The 26,172-nt window shown below is 45.4% G+C and overlaps 1 protein-coding gene across 6 annotated transcripts in view; it reads right to left on the bottom strand.

The window, feature by feature from the left end:
* The window catches only part of AMOTL1 (angiomotin like 1), a 97,734-nt gene extending 81,664 nt beyond the window's left edge, over window positions 1-16,070 (bottom strand). For 3 of the 6 annotated variants that reach the window (XM_053309612.1, XM_053309615.1, XM_053309613.1), the window contains exons 1-2: window positions 10,859-11,123; window positions 10,630-10,680 (exon numbers count right to left, since the gene is read on the bottom strand). In XM_053309612.1, the coding sequence (XP_053165587.1) occupies window positions 10,630-10,680; window positions 10,859-10,877 (70 nt within the window). In that variant the 5' untranslated portion in view covers window positions 10,878-11,123. Of the gene's footprint in view, window positions 1-1,153; window positions 1,228-9,026; window positions 9,126-10,629; window positions 10,681-10,858; window positions 11,124-15,962 lie in introns of those variants that run through there. The other 3 variants (XM_053309617.1, XM_053309616.1, XM_053309614.1) reach the window with 3 other exon arrangements.
* Window positions 16,071-26,172: the final 10,102 nt, after the last annotated feature.

Below are 26,172 nucleotides of genomic sequence, written 5' to 3'. Positions count from 1 at the left end.
ACAACCCTACCTTAGAAGGTCTTCCAAACATGTCACTACCCTGTTTCAAAACACACCAGATTGCCTTGCACTTTAAACGACTACAGAACTTGGCAACGAAGATCCAATCTAATTTTATTCCTGAATTCACCAGAAACAGGGAGAGAAATCCCACGATACCATGGGCCTATTTATGAAACAACACAAGGCATACACACTGCAACAGCGTGGGCGGGGGGGGGCACTGAAGCAACCTCCCAGTGCTAAAGCAACCTCCTCCTCCAACTTAGCAAGGGCAAAATTCCCCTGTGCCCCAATGGATGTGCTATTTTATGTATTAGCTGCTTTTCCAACTAAACTCCTAATGTAATATTCCTACTTTCATCTTTTGCCACGACTTCTTGCAAACATGTGACATACCATAAGCACTGCTTAGCGGTGGGGGTGGGGGTGGGTTGGGGGGTCCCTGAAGCTCAGAAGCAGCAGCCTCTGCTCTACTCATTTGTCCCGGTCAGCTGAACGATCAAGAAGCCTGGATTCAACTTGACTGTGGTGAGAAGAAAGGAGGAATTCCCACCGCTCCCAGCAAGCCAAAAGAAGAAGAAGAAGAGTGGGGCGGCCGGAGAGGAAACAAGCCCTCTTCCACAATATGTCAAAAGGCACAACTAGCCTCTTCGGCTTTCCAGATCGCTATGAACATTCGCGCTGGGGAAGAAGTCCACAGAGCTGCTAGCAATTTCGCACTCTCTTTCCCCATTAAGACGATGCGACTGCAACTCGATGTCTGATTATTATTTTAATCCCCTGCCGAAAAGACACCCACATACACGCGCAAAGCTCGCCTTTCATTTACCTCTGTGACTCCTGGCGCTGAAGTTTCCTGAAGAAACTCCGCGATCCGCACGGAGCGGGGAGGGCGAAGCTTACGCCTCCCCGCCCCGCAATCCCCAGCAAATCCCCTCCCCAAAAGAAAGAAGCAATCGGAAAAGCGGGCTACCAACAGCAAGCAGACGCGCGGCTTTGACAGGCAGCGGGGAGAACCGTCCTGCAAAGCGGGCGTCCACCCCGAGACAATCTACTCTCCCCCCCCCACACACACACCCTCTTTAAAAATAAAAAACCCCAAACCAGCCCCATTTCTCACGCTGGAATGCCAGGAATGCCAGAGCTTTACCTACTGCCCAAATCATAGCAACTTCTCTGGGTCCTAGTGTTGGCTCATGTACTCGCCCCGGCGAGCGCTCGGCAGAGCTTGCCTCCCCCCCGCCCCAGCAGGCTGGTCCTGGAAATCTGCGGTGGGCGGCTGGCTGGAGAAGGGGCTGGGATTGCCAACGTAACTCTACCCCGCGCCGCCGCCAGCCCACATCCACATGCAGGAGGGCGCCGCCTCGGTGGTCGCCAGGTCCTAGCGCGCCTCGCGCTTTTGGCAGGCGTGAAACTTTCTGGAGGGGGAAGAGCGCGGGGCGGGGCGACCGCATCGCCACGAACGTGGCTGAACATTAAAGCAGAGAGACAGGAGCCCTGCTGGAACAGACTCCAGGCCCGTCTGGTCCAGCATCCTGTTTCCCACAGTGGCCCAGCAGATGCCTCTGGGAAGCGTGAAAGGGATGTCTTACCCGTCCCCCTTCCCTATGCTTGTATGTTGCAAGGAATCTGTGCTACTATTTCTCTTTTCTTTTTGTAAAAAATAGCTGGAGTGCTTTTTATTGTGTCGTGGTGTGTTGTTGGGTTTTTTTTAATGTTTTTTTTAATTGGGCAGGGGGTTGTTGGTTGCCCTCAGAATAAGGATATTGAAGGGCGAGGCGACAGAATCACAGAATGTTAGAGCTGGAAGTGCTCCTGGAGGTCTTCTAGACCAACCTCCGCTCAGTGCAGGAAACTGCAACAGCTGCCCTGACAGACGGCAGGCCTCGATCTGAAAATCTGGAATGAAGCAGGAGAGCCCACCACTGCAAGAGGCAGACTGTCCCCCTGTCAAACAGCTCTTACAATTAGCAAGTAAAGGTCCTCCTAATGTCTAGGCAGCCTTCTTGTAATTTCAGCCCATTGGTTGTAGTCCTCCCTCAGGAGCAACAAAGAAAAAGTCTGCTCCTTCTGTGTAACAGTCCTTTCGATAATTGAAGATGCTATCATATCTCCTCTTAGTCTTCTGGATGTAAATGCATTAAATAAAACAATAAGCCCACAAGCAGGGTATTAAGTCATGAAAACACTAGTCCTCCTGTACAGTTGCCCTTAGCCACCGACCTTAGGTGGCGCAGCGAGAAATGCTTGGCTAACAAGCAGAAGGTTGCTGGTTTGAATCCCCACTGCTACTATATTGGGCAGCAGCAATATAGGAAGATGCTGAAAGGCATCATCTCAGACAGCGTGAGAGGAGGCAATGGTAAACCCCTCCTGCATTCTACCAAAGACAACCACAGGGCTCTGTGCTTGCCAGGAGTGAACACCAACTTGACAGTACAACTTTACCTTTTACCCTGCATTTGAGGGGGTCTGACCCCAGGTTTATTTTTAAAATGAACACAGGTACAGACATTCATACAAAAACATGTACATATGTAAAGACGCCTGCAAGGTACAACATGTCTGAATAGGGCTTCAGTCATCATGACTAATAGCCATTGGGCTGGTTTGGATGAGATGTCCATCAGGCACACAGCAAGGATGGGGTGCGTATACTGTACATGGACTGTATGTGCTTTGAACATAATGTGGGAATGGGTCTCTAGTTTGGCCTTAGTATAAGGCAGTTTTTTATGTGACATGCCAATTGGCACTCAGCTTATAGTGCCAGATTTTAAATTTTAAAAACTGGCAACCCTAATTAGGGGCAGCTTCCTGGAGGAAACCCCTGTGTGAATGCATCCTAGCTGAATTTGATGATAGCTAGTTAAGGTCTTATAGAGATGATTAAGGTTTCAATGGGAGGGTTTTTTTTAGTAGTGGTCTCAAGATGGTAGAGGCAAGGTGGCATCTCAAGCAGAGGCAAGATGGTATCCTGCCCTCCCTTAATGAAGCTTTCATTATAGCCTTCAACCACCTGCCTGTACCCTGCCTGGCAGATTTTATTAGCCATGAATGGCAAGGGTCTAGAGTGCATGACATTTACTGCACACTGCCCAGGATCTTGTCCTCAGGCTACGCCTACTGAAAAGAATCCAACACAATAAGACCAGATGGTACCCGAGGCACATCTAACAGAACTGCCAAAATCCTGGAGTCCAAATCGGCATGGATGCAAGCAACTTTATCTGCAAAGTGGCGTGCAAATTGGTCACAGTGGACTGTAGGTGGTTCCTCCCCCATTACACAGGGGGATGTGTGAAGCAATAATTTTGCTACACAAAAAAGCTCCTCTAGCCTACACTGAGCAGATGCAATAGAGGTGAGAAAAAAATGTTTCTTCGCCGCCCCAAAAATGGGTTCTAGCCCATGTTCGGTTGGATTTGTCACAACTCTTCCTCCAGCATAGTTCCAGCTGTCATCCGAGTTGCTTCATTGCCCTAAGCTCCTCAGAAAACCAAGGAGCATAACAGGCTCCACCAAGCCGAAGAGGGTGTAGGAGTGGTCGTGAGCCCGGGCTCTCTCCACATCCCAGAGATTCACCAGGGCCTGGACAGAGTTGTGAGCTCTGGACACTGGAAACTCCCTGAGGGCTGTCTAGGAACCAAATGGATCTATAAACCTCTGGGACCATTCTAATTGGTCCACCATCCCTGCAGAGGGTAGATGGAGCAGTCAAACTAAACCCCACTAGATGATAACATAATAGTTAATGGCTTGGAAAACATAAGGGCCTTAGCAGGCAATTATGCAGTGCTGCCATTAACCATTATGTCAGAGGTTCCCAACCTTGGGTCCCCAGTTTATATTGGACTACAACTTCCATCATTCCCAGCTGCAATGGCCAAAGGCCACTGCAACTGGGGAAGATAGATGGGGGCTGTAGTTAAACAACATCTGCGGACTCAAGACTGAGAACCCCTGCCTTACTGTAATGAGCATGTAAACCTTCCTTCATAGTGGCCCATCTACACAGACTGGCTAATATCCAAAATGTTGGCTGGGGATGATGGGAGTTGTAGTCCAACAGCATCTGGTGATCCAAGGTTGGGAGTGCTATTTCTTATATGGTGCTATTTCTTAGTCCTACCTGGAGGTGCCAGGGATTGAACCTGGGATATTCTGCATGCAAAGTAAGTGTTCTGCCATAATCAATGGCCCCTCCAATGGTTACTGAGATGAGCCCAGATGAGAACAGGGGAAGGAAGGGGGAAATTGAGCAATACTAGTGGAAACGTGAGCACTGATAATGACATTCTTAAAACGCACCACTTATGAGACAAAACAGGGACAGTATTTCATCAGGAATAGGTACTATTATAAAAAATAACGAGTGTTGCTGGAAAAGAGGGTCAGTTGGACCCTGTGTCAAATGATTACAGGCAAAGCTCGAAATACACATACTTTATCTGTGGTTTTGCATATTCATGGTGTCTAATTGACACCCATTTTCATGATCTGTGTTGGAGCTAGGACACTGGCAGCATCAGCTCTCAAGCTGCAATGTCTCATAGTGACCACTGGGGTGGTTTTAGGGCCCTTCTTTGTTCTTCTAGTGTTAGTCTCCATTTTTCTCTCCAGAGATGGCTGTTTTGGTCTCTCTTTAGCCATGAGCTACAGCTAAAATTAAGCTGCAGGTTTTTTCACATTTGTTTGAAACCTTTTCTTTAAATAAATCCTTATAGTTCCTCAATACTAAAGAACTGTCTCAAGACCTCTTGCTTTGCTGCTTTCCACCAAACTTGTTTTGCTTTGCTATTTGGGGACTGAACTGCCATTCTTCCCCTACAATCTGTGGATATGCAAGGGTTAAAGCCTATGTACCCGCAGTTCCTAGACAGCCGGAAGTGACCACAGATGTCACTATCTACTGCCATTTTGTAAGGAGTAACCATTTTGTGGCTCATTTCTCTTTTTTAAAGGATTTTCTCCGTGGGGTTTTTTTGTGGGTTTGGGGGGCATTCTGTGGATTTGGGGGGCATTCCTGGTCACATGTAGTCCCCATCAAGCATGGTATTGTAAAAATCTGCAATGATCTTTTGGCTTTTTTCACTGTTTTTTCATGATTTTTAAACCTTTTTTGTCCATTCTGGAACCTAACCCCCCCATTTCCCATAGGCATAATGCCTCGTTACTCGTGGTTTCATTACTTGCAGTAGTAGGTGAGGAAGTAGGTGAGGAACGGAACCCGTGAGAGGAACAAGATATGCCTGTATGCACATTTACATGTTCAATTGAGTGTCCTCCACTAAAGTGAAGGCCTCCTCATATTTGAGAATCTCTTTCCATGCCAGTTTTTTTAATAGTTCACATTTCCCCTTAGAAATTCTCCTCAACAATATACTCAAGTGTACACAACAGCTTTTTGAGGCAAGAAATGTACTTTTCCTTTTATTTCCCAAAGCAGGTGCTTTTTAGAGCCAATTTATAAGACTTGTTTTGGTTTTTCTCTTGCTGACAGTTCTGTGAAATAACATCAATAATGTTGTTTCCAATTGTTTCACATGTCAGATGACATTCGGCAAGGAATTCTCAGCTTAACCTCAAAAACTCAAAAGTGTTATGTTTTCCAGTAATTAGAGTTAACATTTGCTGTGGGATTCACAGATTTCGTCTACAGAGAAATCCTGGATAGGAGGAAAGAGGTGCATGGAAATATATGTCTATCACACTCTAGTAGGATCAAGAAATAGAGCCCAGTATGGGGCTATGTACATTAAGGGATGGGATTATGCAGATAAGACCTTTGCAGGTAAGATGGGTCTTTTCTTTGGTCCACATGTTGCAGATAGAACCTAAGATGGGGCTATAACGATAAAGGGACAAGTCTCAGGCCAGCTTTAAGGCTGCCCCCCTGGCCCTGGATGGCTTTAAGAGGGGTTTAGATAAATTCATGGGGGATTGGTCTATCAATGGCTACTAGTCTGGTGTCTATAGGCCACCTCCAGCCTCAGAGGCAAGATGTCTCTAAATACCAGTTGCAGAGGAATAACAGTGGGAGAAAGAGCATGCCCTCAATTCTTGCCTGTGGGCTTCCCAGAGGCTCTGGTGGGCCACTGTGTGAAACAGGATGCTGGATTAGATAGGCCTCAGGCCTGATCCAGCAGGGCTTTTCTTATGTTCTTATAGGATAGAGCTTCACATACAGTCCTGGTATCTCCAGGTAGGGTTGGGAAATGCAGGAGGGGAAACAGGCTAGGCACTGAATTTATTTAATGTATTTTATGCACTTATTTATTTAAAATATTTATACCCCGCCCCTCCAGTACACTACTGCTCGGGGCAGCTCATAACAATAAAATAGATACAATATAAAATAAAAGTAATAAAATTAACCAAATTAAGTAAACAAGTTAAAAGTCAAGTTAAAAACCACAATCAATATTAAGTTTCAAATTAAAAGTTATTATTAAAAAATTGAGAATTATAAAAACTAAAAACTAAAGAACCTACCAGATATAACCAAAGGTAGAGCATTAAAAATACTCTTTAAAAAGATGAGTTCTTAGTTGTTTTTTAAAAGGAGGGAGCATGGTGAAGCTCTTAAGGGAGGGCGATCCAAAGCGAAGGGGCCACAACTGAAAAGACCCTGTCTCTAGACCTGCCAACCGTATCTCTGTTAGTGGCAGGGCCATGAGCAGGGCCTGAGATGATGAACGGAGGGCCCTGGCAGGTTCATATGGGCGAATGCAGTCTGACAAGTATACCAGCCCCAAACCATGTAGAGCTTTAAAGATCAAAACCAGCACCTTGAATCTAGCCCGGAAGTGGACCAGTAACCAATTAACCTGCCGCACGATGGGTGTGATACTCATGAAGTGATTTGAGCCCATAAGCATCCTTGCAGCAGAATTCTGGAGCAGCTAAGCCTTCTGAACAGTCTTCAAGGGCAGCCCCATGTACAGCGCATTGCAGTAGTCCAATCTGGAAGTCACCAACTTATACCCCACATTTAAAAATATTTTCCCCCCCCCACAGTGGTTTCCATAATAAGAAATGCAATCAACAATGGAAAGAACTGATCAAATCAGCACAGATTTAAACAAAACCAGTCGTCGTCATCATCATCATCATCATCATCATCATCATCATCATCACCAAAGTTTCATTTAAAGAGCCAGTACTAATAAAACCAGTTAAACAAATTAAACTAGCAGTCAGGGGAGTGAAATGGGATGAAAGGGAATGGTAATAGCTACAATGACCACTTAATTAAAATGGAGGTGGGGTGTACAGGGAAGGGGATGTGCAGGGAAGAAAATCTATGGGTCGAGGGAACAGAAGCAGCCCCTTTTAAGATTATTTTATTATTTGATACAAGTCACCTTGAAGGACCATCTAGCTTGAAATTTGAGGAAATACAGTCAAATGTGCATGCCTTTACTTCTCTCATAAAATATAATTGTTGATGTTTATTCCTATGTGAAGAAAAGCACACACACACACACACACACACACACACAACACACACACACACAAAGCCCCCCACCCCTGATGTCTCCTCAACAGGGATCTCTCAGAGGAATGCAATGTGCTTCTATGCACAGAGCACACACTGTCCCATTGCCAAATCAGGCCCAAGGCATCTGAGTGACTGAGGCAGAAACATCCAAATGGAAAAATAAATTAAAGAATTGACAATGTTATGCCCTTATAAAGTGCCTCCAAAAACCCTCCATCTAAGGCAGGCTGCCTCACCCTGCCTAACGGTAGTGCCAGCCCTGTCCGCTGCATCCTGCAACTGACATTTTCTCACTCCACACATACCTTTCCTGTCATAATGATGAGAATTTTGCTAGTCAAATCGTAATAATAAAGAAGGGGGGAAAGGAGTCACTTACCACCCTTTTCACCCCTTCATATGTATACAGAAAGGACCCTGCGTGCTCCGATTGGAGGCAAACATTACTCCCACCCCCCAATTCAGAATCACAGCTTGTTGCAGGAAGTGTTGTGGTTAGAGAAATCAGCTTGCTGAAATGTTTTGCATTAAGAGAAGACGTTCCTAGTTGCATGCACTGTTCAACTGTAGTTCCAAAGTTCCATCTGCAAGAAGTGTTTCAAGCCATCCTTGCCACCACATGACCCTCCATCACCAGAATCCAGTAGGCACTGGAAGAGACCTGTCTTCTACCCATAAAATTAACAGGCACTCTTAGATCTTTGCCATGGTGATGAATGTACATATGTAGAACACATCCCCCTTCAACGCATGCACCTTCTCTGATGTACAGCAGCGGTGCAGCTCAGAAGAGCATCCAAAAAAGTCACTGCATATCTTTTTTTCCCCCATTTGGATGAGCAGCACTCGTTTCTTTCTTTCCTTTAATTTGACCTCTTTTGTTTCTGACAGAGGATGCTGTGAGGCAGAGCCCTGGCTCCTTGGATTTGTTCCAAGCTCAGATGAGGTCAGAATGTGAGGGGGGGTGGGGGTGGGAAGCCAATTCTCACAGCTGGATGGCCGTTAAGTAATCTGAACAAACAGTTGGTGGATTTCTTTTTTTGAAGAACATCAAATGGGATTGGATTCCAGGTCATAATAATCGTGCTGCAGATGCAGGAATCACAAACTCTTTAACCCCTGCAGTCAGCATAGCTGCTGCAGGGTCTCCTTTCAAGTGCTTGGTTGCACTAGCATCAGGGGTCTGGTTCTGCAACTGCTCCACACCAATGCATAAAGGGCCCCACAGGATCTAAACAGCTAACTGGAACAATCATGACTGCAATTGCTCTGCAGATGCCTGAGCAGGAATGATGTTGAGAATGATGGTTCTTCAGACACTCAGGAGCCCCTGTGCCCATTGAATGGCCATCGGGAGCATATGTATGCATAGCTCCCATGTGGGGAGGGGCCAGTTCACACAAGTGTTGCCACTGCTCTGTGATTCTGGCTGGGCTGCAAGCCCAGTACAGCCCCATGCAAGGTTTTGAATATGGCTAGTGAGCATCTGAAGTGGAACATAGTGCTGGATATCACCTACTTCCTCAGTCCCAGTCTCTTGCCAGCAGCAGGAATCCTGCCCATACAGCTCTGTCCAAAAGAACAAGAATGTCCTCCCTTCTCTTCAATGCTGGTCGTCCTTGAATAGAGAGTTGGAAGAGACTTTAGGAGATCCAACTACTCTTTTGGCCTCTTGGAGCGAACTATCCACCAAACCTGACCTATAGGCTCCATTTAGCTCAGTATTGTTGGCAATGACTGACAGCAACCCCCCAGGCTTTCAAATAGATATTTCTCAGCCCTGGTTGGAGATGCCAGGGCTTCTGCATGTGTAGCATGCGCTTTTACCACTGCTTTGCTTTCAGGTCCTCCCCACAAAATGAATCTAGTGTATTGTCCAAGTTTTAGCTAGCTGGTGCAGTAGGCAAGTGCCCCTCCAGAGGAAATGAATTCCAGAGCTTGGGGGCCATCACTGAGGAGGAATTGCAACTCTGTGCCTTCATAGATCTCTCCCCTGCAAAAAAATTCAGGCCATCGAGCAATGGTTTCCCTCAGATACAAGAGAGCAGGAAGGAACAGGTGGAAGGAGGCATTTGTAAAGGTATGCACAAAGAAGACCCAGAGAATGAATGGCTTTAAAGGTAATCGCCAGCACCTTGAACTGAACTCGGAAACATACAGGTAGCCAGTGCAGAAGTCATATGTTCTCCACAGCCTATGTCAGTCAGGAAGCGAGCAGCAACACTGATGCCAACTGCGGCTCCAAACAACCTTCAAAGGCAGCCCCGTGTAGATTGTTTTGCAGGTCAGTACATGAGAAGCAGACCGTGATTTCTCTTCTCAGAGAGAGAAATCCCAAGAAGATCCCAAGGTTTCTCTTTACAGGTGGGGCTGCAGATATAGAAATCTCAGATGCCTCCTGAAATATAGGACCCATCTGCTGCCTGTACTGAAAGGATTCATCACATTTTATTTTATTTATTTATTGTTGCATTTATATACCGCCTTTCGTTAAAAGACAACCCCAAGGCGGTTGATATTTTGGGATACCATTTCCACTATGTTTCCAGCGAGCAACAGTTCTGCAGCTATAACCACAGAAAGCCATTATACAGTGGTGGAAATTTCAAACCACACCAGGAATGACCCAAGACAATGTGGTCTCTGAGGTGAGGCACCAAATGCTGTCTTGCCCCACAACCCTGGTGTGGCCAGCTCCCTTTCAAAATTGAGTTTTTAAGTCTTGGAAGTGGTGCAAAGGCGGGGGGGGGGGGAGAGGTTGCCTCTCTTCTCCTCATGTTTCTTGCAAGCTTTGTAAGAAGTGTGAGGAGGGGAGCTTCCCGCAGAACTTGCAACAGTCAAAGCGGTCCCAAAAGACTGCTCCAATGGCAGCTGCAGGTGGTGTTCTACCGCCCTGCTGGTGTACGAGTAACCCGCTGCCTGAGGCAATTGCCTTGCCTCATAGAAGCGCCATCCCTGAACCACACTAAATAAATCATTAAGGGCAAAAGCCACTGGGAAAACCACACATGTATACAGCAGACCATGGCAAGATGCTGCAGAATGAAGACATCCAAAGTCTAAATACACCAAAAGATTCAGAGAATTTTAAAGATCCAAAAGATAATTTTGAATGTACTTACCTGACTGATGAGCACCAAAAATAGCTGGAACAGCTTTGGAACCTTCCGTCTCTGGGGGAAGAAGAGCAAATCCGCTGAAAGATCACTTTGCTTCAGAAGCACAAGCCAAGCAATGAAATTGTCTTAGTCAGTGCAGAGCGGGCAGTTGCTAAGGACTTCCTCCTTAGCTTCTTAGTTTGTGCAACCCTCATGCTGTCCAGTGACTACAAAATAATAAAGTTTGGCTCACCTGGACCAAGAAAAACCATTGGTTCGTTGCAGAACAGTGCTATTGGGTCTCATCAGTCCACAAACTTTGCATTGGCCAAGTCTCTGATATATGGCTTGTGCAAGATCATGCTGATCTCCTTGTGTTGGCAATATCCTCCTGATTGCATCTTCACTCTTCCCCAGAGCCCAAACTTTGCCCCGAAAAAGCTATTAATTGCTTCCAGAATGACAACTGAAGGGAACATTCCACTCTCACACCCACCTGAATTGACACAGCTACCTCTTCTCCGTCAACACAATCCATTTCTAGCCATCCGGCCTGCCTCATACTGGTTGCTAGGCAACTAGAGCAGACATATTCTGCAAACGTAATAGGCATCAACTCTCCATCCTTTTTTAGGTTGTATTTTAGAAATGCTATTTTTATAAGCATAATTTTAATGGCCAGATCCAAATGGAACAGATCAGCCAAGTGCCCTGGTTTGGGGGATGTGCAGGAAGTGATCCAACAGTAAGAAAAGCAGTCAGCAACATGTCCCAGAGGTATTTATTGAGCCAGAGTACTTTTTATCTAATAGGATATAGCGGGGGTAGAGTGATATATTAATTTTCACTTTTTTTGTTTTACCTCAAAAGTCCCCTAACACTGGTATGCCTTTACTGTCAAGGTCAAATGACACATGATGTTCAACCTGTCTTAATGCAGAAGTGGACAGAAGGTGGCCTTTTTGTTTTTATAAATTAGTCACGAGGCCCCCAGTTATAGCTGGGAAGAGTGGCATACAGCAAAGAGAGGGTTCATATTTCCCCAATCATATCATCACTTCAGGGGTTAACTGCTGCTTCAGGAAGAAATTTTGGGGTGTAAATGGAAATTGTAAGGAGGTAAGCTCTCTTCACCACGTCTCATCCAAGATTGGACTGGGGGCCCTGTACGAAGTTGCAGGGGAATAGCAAGGTTGGAGTGGGCCCAGAGACAAGATTTTAAAATGCCCACCCCTCACTGAAACTCAGCTCATGAAGTAAAGAAATCTTAAATGAGGCTGAACAGTGGTAACAAAAAGCAGAGTAAAACTTATATATATATATAACCTATGTGCCACAATAGAACATCATCCTAAATTATTTTTTTTAAGGTTTTGTAAATTGTGGGCGATGCAAGTCATTTAATGGTACTAGAGAAAGACATGCTGTTCTGGTAGCTCCAGGTTTTAACACTCACATCCATTTCGGAGGATGAATACAACTGAAGGAAGCCCAGGCAGGTGCGCAGCTGGGGCAGTCAGTCATGTGACTTGCCTCTGGGGGGACCCCCAAGGCAGTGGGCCCCCAGACAATTGTCTCCCCTTGCCCTATTATAGTTACGCCTCTGCTATAAAGGACCACTTCCACATTAAGCCCACCTTGTAAAGATGAATTTAATGTCATGCTAATTGAACAAAAGAGGCATCTTTTACAGTGGTGATTCTCTTTATTGAGCAGGGGGAAAAGCAACTGGCCCTATCCATCCCCAGCACAGCATCCCTCCAGTGGCTGTTGTTGGTGTCTATCTTACGTTTCCTTGGGGACAAGGAGCCATTTATTTATATCTATCTATCTATCTATCTATCTGTCTGTCTGTCTGTCTGTCTGTCTATGTAAAAGTTTTGGGAACTTTTGTTAAAAAGTGGTATATACATATTTGTCGTATTTGTCATACGTGTTATTCCACCTAATGGAACAGTGGGGAAATAACTTGCCCAGCAATCATGAAGTTGCCGGTTCGAATCCCCGCTGGTATGTTTCCCAGACTATGGGAAGCACCTATATCAGGCAGCAGTGATATAGGAAGATGCTGAAAGGCATCATCTCATACAGTGTGGGAGATGGCAATGGTAAACCCCTCCTATATTCTACCAAAGAAAAACCACAGTGGTCACCAGAAGTCGACAATGACTTAACGGCACACTTTACCTTTATCACAAGCACGTTCTTAAATGTCTGTGATGCCATTAAGATAGTAGTCCATCTTGCTCTGTTTAGTTTTATGCACTGGTTTCTCACTATTCCTTCAAGGAGTTCATGAAAAGATACAAAGCTTTATCCTATTTTTAGCCTATTTTCCGTTGCAAAAGTAAGCTTATGAGATCATCCAGTATTCTGTGTGTCCGTGTGTGTCCCCCTCTATCAACTTCACAATGCCTGGACAGATATGGACCATATTTGGAACAGGTATAGGGACATAGAGACACCTCAGCGGAATAGTTTGCGATGATGTCATCCAACCCAGTTCAAGATGGCAGACACGTGAACATTTGTGGATAAAGTGGCCTAACTTGTGAACTGCCTAATTTGGATCAGGAGGAAAGGAGGAAAGGTACCACTAAGTCCAGGAGGATGCCAGCATGGCTAACGGGTACCGTCAAGGAAGCCATAAAAGGGAAAAAGACTTCCTTCCGAAATTGGAAGGCCTGTCCAAATGAAGAGAACAGAAAGGAACACAAACTCTGGCAAAAGAAATGCAAGGTGACAATAAGAGAGGCAAAAAGAGAGTTTGAGGAACATTTAGCCAAAAGTATCAAGGGGAATAACAAAAACTTCTTTAAGTACATCAGAAGCTGGAAACCTGCCAGGGAGGCGATTGGGCCATTAGACAATGAAGGAGTGAAAGGGATTATTAAGGAGGATATGGAGGTTGCAGAGAAACTAAATGAGTTCTTTGTGTCTGTCTTCACGGCAGAGGATACTGAGCATATACCTGTTCCTGAACCAGGCTTTTTAGGGATGGAGGCTAGAGAGCTGAGTCAGATAGAAGTGACAAGGGATGATGTTCTAAACTGTCTGGAAGAACTGAAAGCTAACAAATCACCAAGGCCGGATGGCATCCATCCAAGAGTCCTCAAAGAACTCAAATGTGAAATTGCTGACCTCCTTGCTAAAATATTTAACTTATCCCTGAAATCGGGCTTTGTACCAGAGGACTGGAGAGTAGCAAATGTAACACCGATTTTCAAAAAGGGATCCAGGGGCGATCTGGGAAATTACAGGCCGGTTAGCCTAACGTCTATTCCAGGCAAATTGATGGAAAGCATCCTCAAGGATAAAATTGTAAAGCACCTAGAAGAACAGGCCCTGCTGGGAGTGAGCCAGCATGGCTTCCGCAAAGGTAAATCTTGCCTCACCAACATTTTGGACTTCTTTGAGAGTGTCAATGAGTGTGTGGATCAAGGTGATCCAGTTGACATAGTCTACATGGACTTCCAAAAAGCTTTTGACAAAGTTCCTCATCAAAGACTCCTGAGGAAACTTAGCTGCCATGGGATAAAGGGACAAGTACATGTGTGGATTGCTAACTGGTTGAAAGACAGGAAACAGAGGGTAGGTATAAATGGAGAGTTTTCACAATGGAGGGAAGTAAGAAGTGGGGTCCCCCAGGGATCTGTACTGGGACCGGTGCTTTTTAATGTATTCATAAATGACCTAGAAGCAGGGGTAAGCAGCGATGTGGCCAAATTTGCAGATGATACCAAACTCTTCCGGGTAGTGAAATCCGAAACGGATTGTGAGCAGCTCCAAAAGGATCTCTCCAAACTGGGGGAATGGGCGGCAAAATGGCAAATGTGGTTCAATGTTAGCAAGTGTAAAGTGATGCACATTGGGACGAAAAACCCCAACTTCAAGTATATGCTGATGGGATCCGAGCTGTCGGTTATGGACCAGGAGAGGGATCTTGGGGTTGTGGGGACAGCTTGTTGAAAGTGTCGACTCAATGTATGGCAGCTGTGAAAAAGGCAAATTCCATGCTAGGGATCATTAGGAAGGGGATTGAAAATAAAACGGCTAACATTCTAATGCCCTTATACAAAACTATGGTGCGACCACACTTGGAGTACTGTGTACAATTCTGGTCACCACATCTTAAAAAGGACATTGTTGAATTGGAGAAGGTACAGAAGAGGGCAACCAAGATGATCAGGGGCCTAGAGCACCTTTCTTATGAGGCAAGACTACAACACCTGGGGCTTTTTGGTTTAGAAAAAAGACGACTGCGGGGAGACATGATAGAGGTCTATAAAATCATGCATGGCATGGAGAAAGTGGAGAGAGAGATTCTTTTCCCTCTCACACAACACTAGAACCAGGGGTCACTCCATGAAATTGATTGCCAGGAGGTCTAGGACCAACAAACGGAAGTACTTTTTCACACAACACGTGATCAATTTGTGGAATTCTCTGCCACAGGATGTGGTGACAGCCAACAATCTGGATGGCTTTAAGAGGGATTTGGATGACTTCATGGAGGAGAGATCTATCAATGGCTACTAGTCGGAGGGCTGTGGGCCACCTCCAGCCTCAAGGGCAGGGTGCCTCTGAGTACCAGTTGCAGGGGAGTAATGGCAGGAGAGAGGGCACGGCCTCAACTCCTGTCTGTGGCTTCCAGCGGCATCTGGTGGGCCACTGTGCGAAACAGGATGCTGGACTAGATGGGCCTTGGGCCTGATCCAGCTGGGCTGTTCTTACGTTCTTACGTTCTTATGACACATAGGGACACTTTAACAGCAGAGTTTGTGAAGATGTCATCCACCCCAATTCAATATGGTGGACACATAAACGTTTGAGGCATAAGTGGGCTAACTTGTGAACCATCTAATTGATTTGAACCAAATTTAGAACAGTTGTAGGGACACATAGGGACACCTAAAATGCATAGTTTGTGATGATGTCGCCCACCCCAATTCAAGATAGCAGATGTGTGAACGTTTTGAGGTGCAAGTGGTAACCGATTTGGATCAAATTTATTACAGTTGTAGGGACACCTCAACAGCATAGTGTGTGAAGATGTCATCCACTCCAATTCAAGATGGTGCACACCTGAACCACCCCAATTCAAGATGGCGCACACCTGAACATCTGAAGCACAAGTGTGAACTGCCTAACTGATTTGGATCAAATCTGATACAGTTGTAGTGTCACATAGAGACAACTCAACAGTGTAGTTTGTGCAATGATGTCATCCAGATCAGTACAAGATGGTGGATGCATGAATATGCATGAACATTTGAGGTGGAAGTGGATGAATTTGTGAATATGGTCATTATCAATTAAGATTATATTGAAAGGAAAGTAGGCAGATTAGTTCTTACCAGAACTTCTTATTTAATATCTGTAAGAAAGATTAAGCTGAGAAGAGAGTAGGCCAGGCCTGCTTGACTTAGCCCACCCACCCCGGTTGTTTTTGAACTACAACTCCCATAATCCCTAGCCACAGCAGCCAATTGCCAGGGATTATGGGAGTTGTAAGCCAACCTCTGCAGGAGGGCTGAAGCTGAACAGCCCTGGACTAGGCCCAGTTTGCTTCATGGCTGAGTTCTCTGAGGCTGAGGCTCTGATTATCATTACCCCTATTGGTAACGTGCTGCAGTGCAGCAGCTATTGAGTCTCCGGGCCTCATGCTAGTCCTGTTCTGTGAGGCCCGTTATTGGCTTCTCTACAGACCAGAAGATTACAAGAAATCCCTGCCTCAGTTTCAAGGTCTCCTTGCTGTTGCTCTGTTTGTTCTTCTTTGCTCTGTCTGCTTGGCTTGACCTCAGGTGTATTCCTGACCTTTGGCTCCTGTTTTGTTGTCCCTGGCTCCTGGCTCTCAGCTCAGCTTGACCTCTGGCATGTTCTAGACCTTGATCTACCTGTTTTGATCCCTGATTGCTTGCCTAGCTCTCCTAGTCCTGGCTTCTAGCGTTGTACCTACTTGCTGCCCATAGCTGAGCCCTGACGACAGGCCTCTATTGTCCATGTCCAATAAACAAAGATCTCCTTGTCACTTGGCAAGAGGAACCAGGTGATGATTGTACTAACTGGCTGTACCTACATACATACCAAGTGGGACCAGAAGAGCTGATCTTGTGGTAGTGAGCATGAATGGTCCCCTTTGCTAAGCAAGGTCTGTTTGGGTTTGCATTTGGTTGGGTGACAAGATATGGGCTCTATGAGATATTCCCCTTATGGAATCATTGCTCAGTGGAAGAGAATCTGCATATTTTCAGGTCCAAGATGCACTCCCTGACATCCAGGTAGGGCTGGGAGAAATTCCTGCCTGGAATCTTGGAGAAGTTGATGCCAGTCTGTGAGCTAGATGGACCAATATCTATCTATCTATCTATCTATCTATCTATCTATCTATCTATCTATCTATCTCACATTTTTATACTGCCCAAAACACAAGTTCTCTAACTCAGTATAAGGCAGCTTCCTATATTCCTATCTGTGACCAGGATCTCCCATGGTTTCTCCTTTACTGAGGATGCGCTCCAAATGCCTACACTAAAGACTGGGGTAATAGTACTTAGAGAGGGTATTTAACTCTTTCCTTCCTCTTCTTTGCCTCCAACCTTAATTCCCCCTCCCCAAACCTGCTATTACCTCCATGGAGTAAACAAGTCAGGCAAGAGCAAGCGGTCACCCCAATGATCATACCTCTTAGTGCATTGACAAAGTGAAGAATCCCACTGTGGGTCAGCCAGTTGATGTCATCCAACTTCCAATTGTCACTGAAGGCCATCTTTCGGCACAAGGTCAAGCAGGGGCTTGTGTGCACATGTAGCTTGACGCGACAGTACGAAACAGGTAGCACCTCCTTCCAAGAAGAACAGCACAACAGTAATTAATGATGGTTGTCATTGGTTTAAGGATATAAGAACATAAGAACAGGCCTGCTGGATCAGACCCAAGGCCCATCCAGTCCAGCATCCTGTTTCACACAGTGGCCCATCAGATGCCGCTGGAAGCCTACAGGCAGGCGTTGAGGGCATGCCCTTTCTCCTGTTGTTACTCCCTTGCAACAGGTACTCAGAGGCATCCTGCCTCTGAGGCTGGAGGTGGCCTATAGCCCTCTGACTAGTTGATAGACCTCTCCTCCATGAAGTTATCCAAACCCCTCTTAAAGCCATCCAGATTGCTGGCTGTCACCACATCTTGTGGCAGAGAATTCCACAAGTTGATTATGTGTTGTGTGAAAAAAATATGAAAGGCTGCAAGTGAAGAGGAACTATTGTAAGGCAGGAGTTCTCAACCTTGGGTCCCTAGATGTTGTTGGATTAGGGCCATCTTGTCTCTGGCATAAATTCACTAGGTGACCTTAGGTACACCACTCCCTTTCAGCCTCAGCGGCAATGAGGGGATTAGACCAGTGCTCCCTATAACAGGGATTCCCAGATGTTGTTGTCTACAACTCCCATAATCCCAAGATGCAATAGCCATTGCAGCTGGGGATTATGGGAGTTGCAGTCAACAACATCTGGGAATCCCTGTTACACTGGATGAAACTACTTGCTGCCTCACAGGGTTGTTCTAAGGATTACATCTGTAGTGCTTTACACACTCAAAACAGTGCTGTACCCATGCAAAGTATATGTATTAAGCAATTTCTGAAAGGCAGACTGTGTCAGCTGTGTCATGTGCTTGCTAAGAACTAAAGTTTATGTGTGGTGTTCAGACCAATGGAACAGGAATTAAGGAACAGGAATGTGCAAATGTCTACTGTGTGATTATAAAAAATATGAAGCATAGCAGTTTGCTTGCCCATTTTGCCTTGTGATAACTCACCACAGAGATTGGCTTTGCTATGGAGAGATACTGCAATCCGTATCCAAACTAGGCCTTACCTTAGTGGAAGAGCATCTGTTTTGCATGCAGAAGCTCCCAGGTTCAGACAGTTATAGAATTTTTAAAAACCATTTTTAAACAGCAAAAGAACAATAAAACAACCAACTTATAAAAACCAACTGGCTTGGTTAAATAAATATGTCTTGACTTCAGCACTCTTTTGAAACCTGCTAGTGAGGGAAAAGCTCTTACATTCATTCATGCATGCATTCATTCATTCATTCAAATTTGTAGACCGCCCAAAACTTCTATCTTTGGGCTGTTACAACAGGAAGTTTGTTCCAAAGCCTTGAGGTGGCTATACAAAAGGCCCGGCCCTGAGATGCCACCAGATGAGTTGGGGACAGCGGTAGGCGGACCTCTCCCGAAGATCTTCATAAGTGGTGGGGGTCCTGAAGGAAAAGGCACTCTCTTAAATAGCCTGGGCTCAAGCCATTTAGGACCTTATAGGTAATCACCAGCACTTTATCTTTTGCCCAGAAACGTATGGGCAGCCATTATAAAGTTTTTAAAATAGGAGTGTTATGGTCTTTTCAGGTAGCCTCAGAGACCAACCTGGCTGCCGCATTTTGTACCAATTGCAGCTGGGGGTTACCAGCAAGTGTACCATTGTTTTTAGGTCATTCTCCCAAAATGGCCATAGCTGGCATATTAACCTAAGCTAATAAAAAGCACCCCTGGCCTCAACCTGAGAAACCAGAGAGACGTCTGACTCCCAGGTGAAGTGCCTGTTCCTTCTGAAGGAGTGTGACTCCTTCCAAAACAGGCAGTTCTAATCCATCTCCTGAGTTACAATCTCCTACAATAAGTACCTCCGTCTTGCTTGGATTCAGCTTCAACTTGTTCTCCCTCATCCAGCCTGACTTAGTAGAAAGCAGCTTCCAATGCATTGAGACCGGATTTCCTATTTTCCAGCCAAATTGTTTAATATAAATTGTTGTGTGATCAGTGATAGCACACACAAAAAAATGGGGGGGAGTGCATTTATGGGTGGACAAGCTGTGTCCCACATATTGGATTTCTGAAACAGAAAGGGGGGGTGAGAGGGCAAGCCACGTCGGGGGGGGGGGGGCTTTGCCAACCAATGTCCACCACCTGAAGACACCTTTGCATGTGATTTGAGGCCATCCTGCCATGTGTTTCCCTACTTACAACTTGCATCAGTGACACAGGAAAAATGGGAAAACTCAGGCAAATGACAGTCTTATGGAAAATAATATGGACAAGGAGTGGGAACCAGGGGGAATAATCTAGTGGTCCACTTCATTGGGGGAGGGAGGCCCAGTCAAACTGGAGAACTCTTAGGAACATAGGAAGCTGACATATACTGAGTCAGACCATAGGTCCATCTAGCTCAGTATTGTCTACACTGACTGGTAGCAGCTTCTCCAAGGACAGCAGGCAGGAATCTCTCTCATCCCTATCTTGGAGATGCCATGGAGGGAACTTGGAACCTAGATGCTCTTCCCAGAGTAGCTCCATCCCCTAAGGGGAATATCTTACAGAGTTCACACATCAAGTCTCCCATTCATATGCAACCAGGGCAGATACTGCTTAGCTAAGGGGACAAGTCATGCTTGCTACCACAAGACCAGCTCTCCTCCCATAAAGACCCATAGGAGAAGCTCTCCTCCCTCTTCTTTCCAAGGAGCCCAGAGCAGTGGCCATGGTTATGGTTATCCTCACAACAAAGAGTGCCTGGCTCCTCTGGTGAGACCTATCCAGTATGATTGGACCTCTGGCATAGCTCTCACCTTCTTCAGAGCACGCAAGCCCCACAACCACGCCAAGGTAGTGGGGTATGATGATGATGATGATGATGATGATGATGATGATGATGATTTTGCTATTTACACACAGTCTACCAGATGTTATTAACTGGATTTGGTACTTTAATTTTCGGGCCCTTTCCAAGGGTCTAGGATAACTGAAGAAAAACTAAAGATATTGTCGTAGTATTTGTGCTGACCCGAGCAGTGTGGCCTTCTGTAGTTGATGTGTTGTAATTTTATTGATGCCCAAGGTGTCGAGATGGTGCTCAAGTTCTTTTGGTACTGCACCAAGGGCACCCACAACTATTGGCACCACTATTGTTTTCTTTTTCCAGAGCTGTTCAGTTTCAATCTGAAGGTCCTTGTATTTAGTTATTTTCTCCAATTGTTTTTTGTCGACTCGTCTATCCCCTGGGATTGCAATATCAATTATCAGAACCCAATTCTTCTCGATAACTGTCAGATCCAGCGTATTGTGCGTGAAATGCCTATCAGTTTGTATTATTATTTTTAATTAAAAAAGCAATGAGCATGTGGAGTACACAGTTAACAATCAATGGCGAGACACTTGGACAGGTTAGCATTAGAAGAGGCATTTTCCAAGGGGACTCACTATCCCCTCTGTTGTTTGTAATCGCCATGACCCCACTTTCACAAATACTAAACAAAACAGGCCTTGGATACCAAACATCTAAAACATCAAGTAAAATAAACCATCTGCTGTACATGGATGATCTGAAGTTGTATGGAAAGTCCCAGTCAGAAATTGAATCACTGCTAAACACTGTCCGTATATTCAGTAGCGATATAGCAATGGAGTTTGGACTAGACAAGTGTGCTGCATTAATAATGAACAGAGGAAAAATAAGAAAAACAGAAGGAATAGAACTGCCCAATGGAAGCAAAATCAAGAACCTGGAAGAGAAAGAACATTACAAATACTTGGGCATTCTCCAGGTTGATAACATCGCACACACTGAAGTTAAAAGAAAAATTGGAAGTGAATACATCAGGAGAGTTAGAAAAATCCTCAAGTCCAAACTCAATGGCGGGAACACCATACAAGCCATAAACACCTGGGGTATACCTGTTATCAGATAAACTGCAGGAATAATAGACTGGACCCAGGCAGAGACGCTAGACCGTAAGACCAGGAAAATAATGACCATCAATCATGCTCTGCACCCTTGCAGTGATGTAGATAGGCTATACGGCCCTTGCAGCTCAGGTGGAAGAGGAATGCTGCAAGTCCATCAAACAGTCGAGGAGGAGAAAAGAGGCCTTGAAGAATATATCAAGGACAGTGAAGAAGATGCACTTCAAATGGTCAATAACGCGAAACTATTCTACACCAATGAAACTAAGCAGGCCTACAAGAAAGAACAAGTCAAGAACCGAGCAGAAAAATGGAAAAAGAAGCCACTGCATGGTCAATATTTGCACAATATAAGTGGAAAATCAGACATCACCAAGACCTGGCAATGGCTTAAGAATGGCAACTTGAAGAAAGAAACAGAGGGTTCGTTTAGTACTGGCTGCACAAGAACAGGCACTAAGAACAAATGCAATAAGAGCAAAAGTTGAAAAATCCACAACAAACAGCAAGTGCTGCCTTTGTAAAGAAGCAGATGAAACTGTGGACCACCTAATCAGCTGTTGTAAAAAGATCGCACAGACTGACTACAAACAAAGGCATGACAAAGTAGCAGGGATGATACACTGGAACATCTGCAAAAAATACAAGCTACCTGTAGCCAGAAATTGGTGGGAACATACAATTGAAAAAGTTGTCAAAAATGAAGGTGCAAAAATATTATGGGACTTCCAACTACAAACAGATAAACATCTGCCACACAATACACCAGATATAACTTTAGTCGAGAAGAAAGAAAAACAAGTCAAAATAATCGACATAGCAATACCAGGGGATAGCAGAATAGAAGAAAAAGAAATAGAGAAAATCACCAAATACAAAGATCTACAAATTGAAATTGAAAGGCTGTGGCAGAAAAAGACCAAAATAATCCCAGTGGTAACTGGCACCCTAGGTGCAATTCCAAAACAACTTGAAGAGCACTTCAACACCATAGGGGCTGCCATCAGCCAATTACCATCAGCCAATTACAAATCACCATCAGCCAATTACAAAAAGCAACTTTACTGGGAACAGCCTATATTTTGCAACGATATCTATAATAACCAACAGTATTGATGATAAAATTCAGCCATCCCAGGTCCTTGGGAAGGACTCAATGTCTGGATAAAACAAACCAGTCAATAACACCTGTCTGACTGTGTAAACAAGAAATAATGAACAATGAACAATGGTCCATATGTACATTCAGTGCACAACCAATGCTCTCAAAAGAACCAGATTTTAGTGTGGAGAAAGTATATGTAGACAACAGATGGGTGACAATGTTGTCCAAACCCTCCATAAAGACTAAGCACCCCACCTGGAAGCAAGGTTGGCCCTACAGCTTTTGGCGCCCTAGGCAAAGCATGACTTAGGCACCCCCCCTCCACATGTGGAGGGTGAATGAATGTGGAGGGTGGGGTGTCAAAGTCATCACTGGCAGCTGACACTGGCTGAGGCAGAGGAGGCAGAGTCAAAAGCAGATTATACCTTTAAAAATCTGTATGATTGCCTCTGCCTGCTGCCTTACATTCCTGTCAAGCTCCATGAAGTGTCCATGCGGACTGCGCACCCAACCCCTTTATGGCGGCCATTTGAGAGGTGGCAACATTTGAGAGGAGGCAACCTGACATAACTGGGTTAGTGGGGAGAGTGGGCTTGTTTTATTTTATTTATTTATTCATTTTTCATTTTTCATTTTTTTTATTTATTTGATTTTTATACCGCCCTTCCGAAATGACTCAGGGCGGCTTAGCCCGCTCTCCCCGCAGACGATCATCCAGTCTGCCCTGGGCGGCCGGATTGGCCGTCCACACGACTGCTGGCTCCGTTACGGAGCTGGCGGGGACTTGGGAGTTCAGGGGCTGTATGGCCCCCAGAAGTTCCAGCATCCTCTGTGCGAGTGCGCAGAGCATGCTGGAGAGACCCCCGAGCCGGGAGAATGCTTTTTAGCCTTCCGGTCGGGGGTCTCCTCATGAGTTGCCACGACAACACATGATCTGGAAACCCTGGCTAGTGGAGCGCTCACTCCGCTAACCTGGGCTAAGGGGGAGGGCTTCGCAAGCGGGTTTCCCACTTGTAAACCACCGGGTTCGCAGGCCGGGCTCGTAAGCTCTCCTAGCCCGATTTTTGCTGGTCGTGAGAATAACCTCACTGAGTCAGACCATTGGTCCATCTAGCTCAGTATTGTCTGCACAGATTGGCAGAGGCTTCTCCAAGGTTGCTGGCAGGAGTCTCTCTCAGCCCTATCTGGAGCTGCTAAGGAAGGAACTTGGAACCTTCTTCATGCAAGCAGGCAGGTGATCTTCCTAAGGGGAATACCCTTTACAGTGCTTCCATCCAAATGCAAACCAGGACAGGCCCTGCACTTAGCAAAGGGGACAATTCATGCTTGCTACTACAAGGCCAGCTCTCCTTCTAACAGAGCCACTTCTCATTTCCAGTGCCCAGGACTTCTCTTTGATTAGCCTGTCTGTGAAGGCAAACATTCTAAGATTCACACAGCTGCCGCCAGCCCCTTGCAGTGCTGATCAGAATCCAACAGACATGAAATCACTGCCTCCTTTCCAGCGGAATATTTCAACGGCAGCCACAAAGCTTCTGGCTTCACTGCTGTGTGTGAGCAGCATGCCAGTAATTCAAAAACCAGAGTGCTCCCTCCACCCAAATCACAGCAGGCAGTACAGAAGAACTGGGGGGTGGGGGGGTGGAGTACAGAAAATGGCTGAGATCAAAAGGAGAGAGGGGGGGTGTCACTTTTTTTTAAAAAAAGCAGACAGAAGCCAAATGCTATGTAACCTTTTTGGAGGGGTAAGACTGGCTGAGGGGAGTAAATGCACTAAACTGGTAGGCTCCATGAGCCCTTTCATTTCAAAATGTGAAGTATTTTCACTTTTCCCCTCTTCACTCTCTGCGAAGTTTACATGCAGCAGATTCCAGTACAAGTAGAAAGTTTAGTTTCACACCCAGCACTATTCCATATGTAATCCAAATGCTTTCCATCCCCTTCCACATGCAACATAAAATTGTGGTTTGGAGAGCCAGTGAAGAGGTAGCCAGGTAACTTGAGCACCTGGACCACCCAGCCACAAGCCCGCCCCCCCACATGAGGCCCCCCGAAACTTCCTTTTGGGGGCCCACCTCGCCAAAGCTCCATGTATTTTTGTTTGTTTAAAAACTCTTACCGCGGCTGAGGGGTGGGAGGGGAGCAGAGCAGTCCTTCTCCCTTCAACCCCCACTCCCCCGGCGGCGGCAGGGTGTAAGCAGGAACAATGCTGAGCCCATCCGTTCGGGCCAGAGTCTTGAAGCAACTGCGAGGCACACCTGCGCAGTTGAGATCGTCGCAAGCCCGGGCTTGATCCAGCTAGGTGGATCAAGGGTCTGGCTTTGTGTGAGGCAGCTGCTTATGTGCCTAATCCTTGTTCTTACCTTTAAAGCTTTCCACAGCCTCAGCCCCCTTGCTCTCTCTGCCCTTGCTCACTCTTCTGTTTTCTGCAACTCTAGTCTCCTGCTTGCTTAAATGAATGGGCTCATTCTTCCTTGCTTTCTGCAATAGCTGGAATGCCCCTCCAGAAGAACAGCTTCCTGATGGTCTCCCTCCTTCTCCTTTGAACCCCTCTTTAGAACCCATCTTTCCTGTGCATCCTTTGGCTTCAGGGGCGTATCTAGTGTTGGGCAGGCAGGGCACGTGCCCCGGGCGCCACTTGAAGGGGGGCGCCATTTTGTAAAATTAAAAAAATTAAAAGATGGCTGCTGAAAACAAAATGGCCACTGCACCTGCTCAAATGGCCTCTGTGAAGCCCTAGGCCATGCCAGGCTTTGCAGAGGCCATTTGAGCATGCGTGGTGGCCATTTTGTTTTCAGCAGCCATTTTTTTAAAAAAAGATTATTTTTAAAAATGGCCACCGCACATGCACAAATGGTCCCTGCGAGGCCCTAGAGGCCAGTGGGGGGAGGGGGAACATTTGCAGACCCCCCCCATGTCCTTTAGGAAGCCCTCCAAAGGGGCTACAGGTTAAAAAAAATTAAAAATATATATAATATAAGACATTCTACACATATTCAGATTGGCACTATGTACAAAGAATCAGGGCTTGTGAATACTGAGCTGAAGCTTATGAGCTAGGATTGTATTCATTTGCTCTTACTTTGCTTCTTATGATAAGTGAATTAAATGTGATGTCTTAATAATATGGCTATTAATGATGAATTTGTCTTTGAATCAGTGTGAAATCCTTAGTATTAAGGCCCACTGGGAGTTTCTTGCTCTCTTTCTCTCATTTTAACTGTCTTTCTGAAAGATATTCCAAGCAGCAACACAGTTTACTCTGCATATCCTTTAATTATTTTCAGAGTATCTGGGAAAAGTCAAATTCTCCATTTATTTTTAAAACTTATGTAATGGTGAAGCTACAATGCATAGTAGAGAATTAGACAGGCACTTTTAGTTTCCCAAGTACACCTCCACATAGTATTTGGGTATTTCATGAGCCCCAGAATACTGAAATTTGTAATTTTCCAGCATTTTTTTGGTCTGGCTACATCCACTGCTAAATAGTTCTTGAAATATTAAAAGATTAACAATCTTGACTTGTATTTTTGAGCTGATATTATGGTAAAGTTATCTGAAAGATGGGTGTGGGATGTTTGGACAGGGGGCGCAATTTCAGTGCTTGCCCTAGGTGCTATTTTCCCTAGATACGCCTCTGTTTGGCTTAACCCCTTCTTCCTCGATCCCAGCATCTATGTGCCTACATTTGATCACATTCATCCATAGAAAATATAAGA

The sequence above is a fragment of the Hemicordylus capensis genome, chromosome 3 (assembly GCF_027244095.1).
Source record: "Hemicordylus capensis ecotype Gifberg chromosome 3, rHemCap1.1.pri, whole genome shotgun sequence".
Taxonomy (NCBI): domain Eukaryota; kingdom Metazoa; phylum Chordata; class Lepidosauria; order Squamata; family Cordylidae; genus Hemicordylus; species Hemicordylus capensis.
This window is presented reverse-complemented; position numbering and strand designations above follow the sequence as displayed.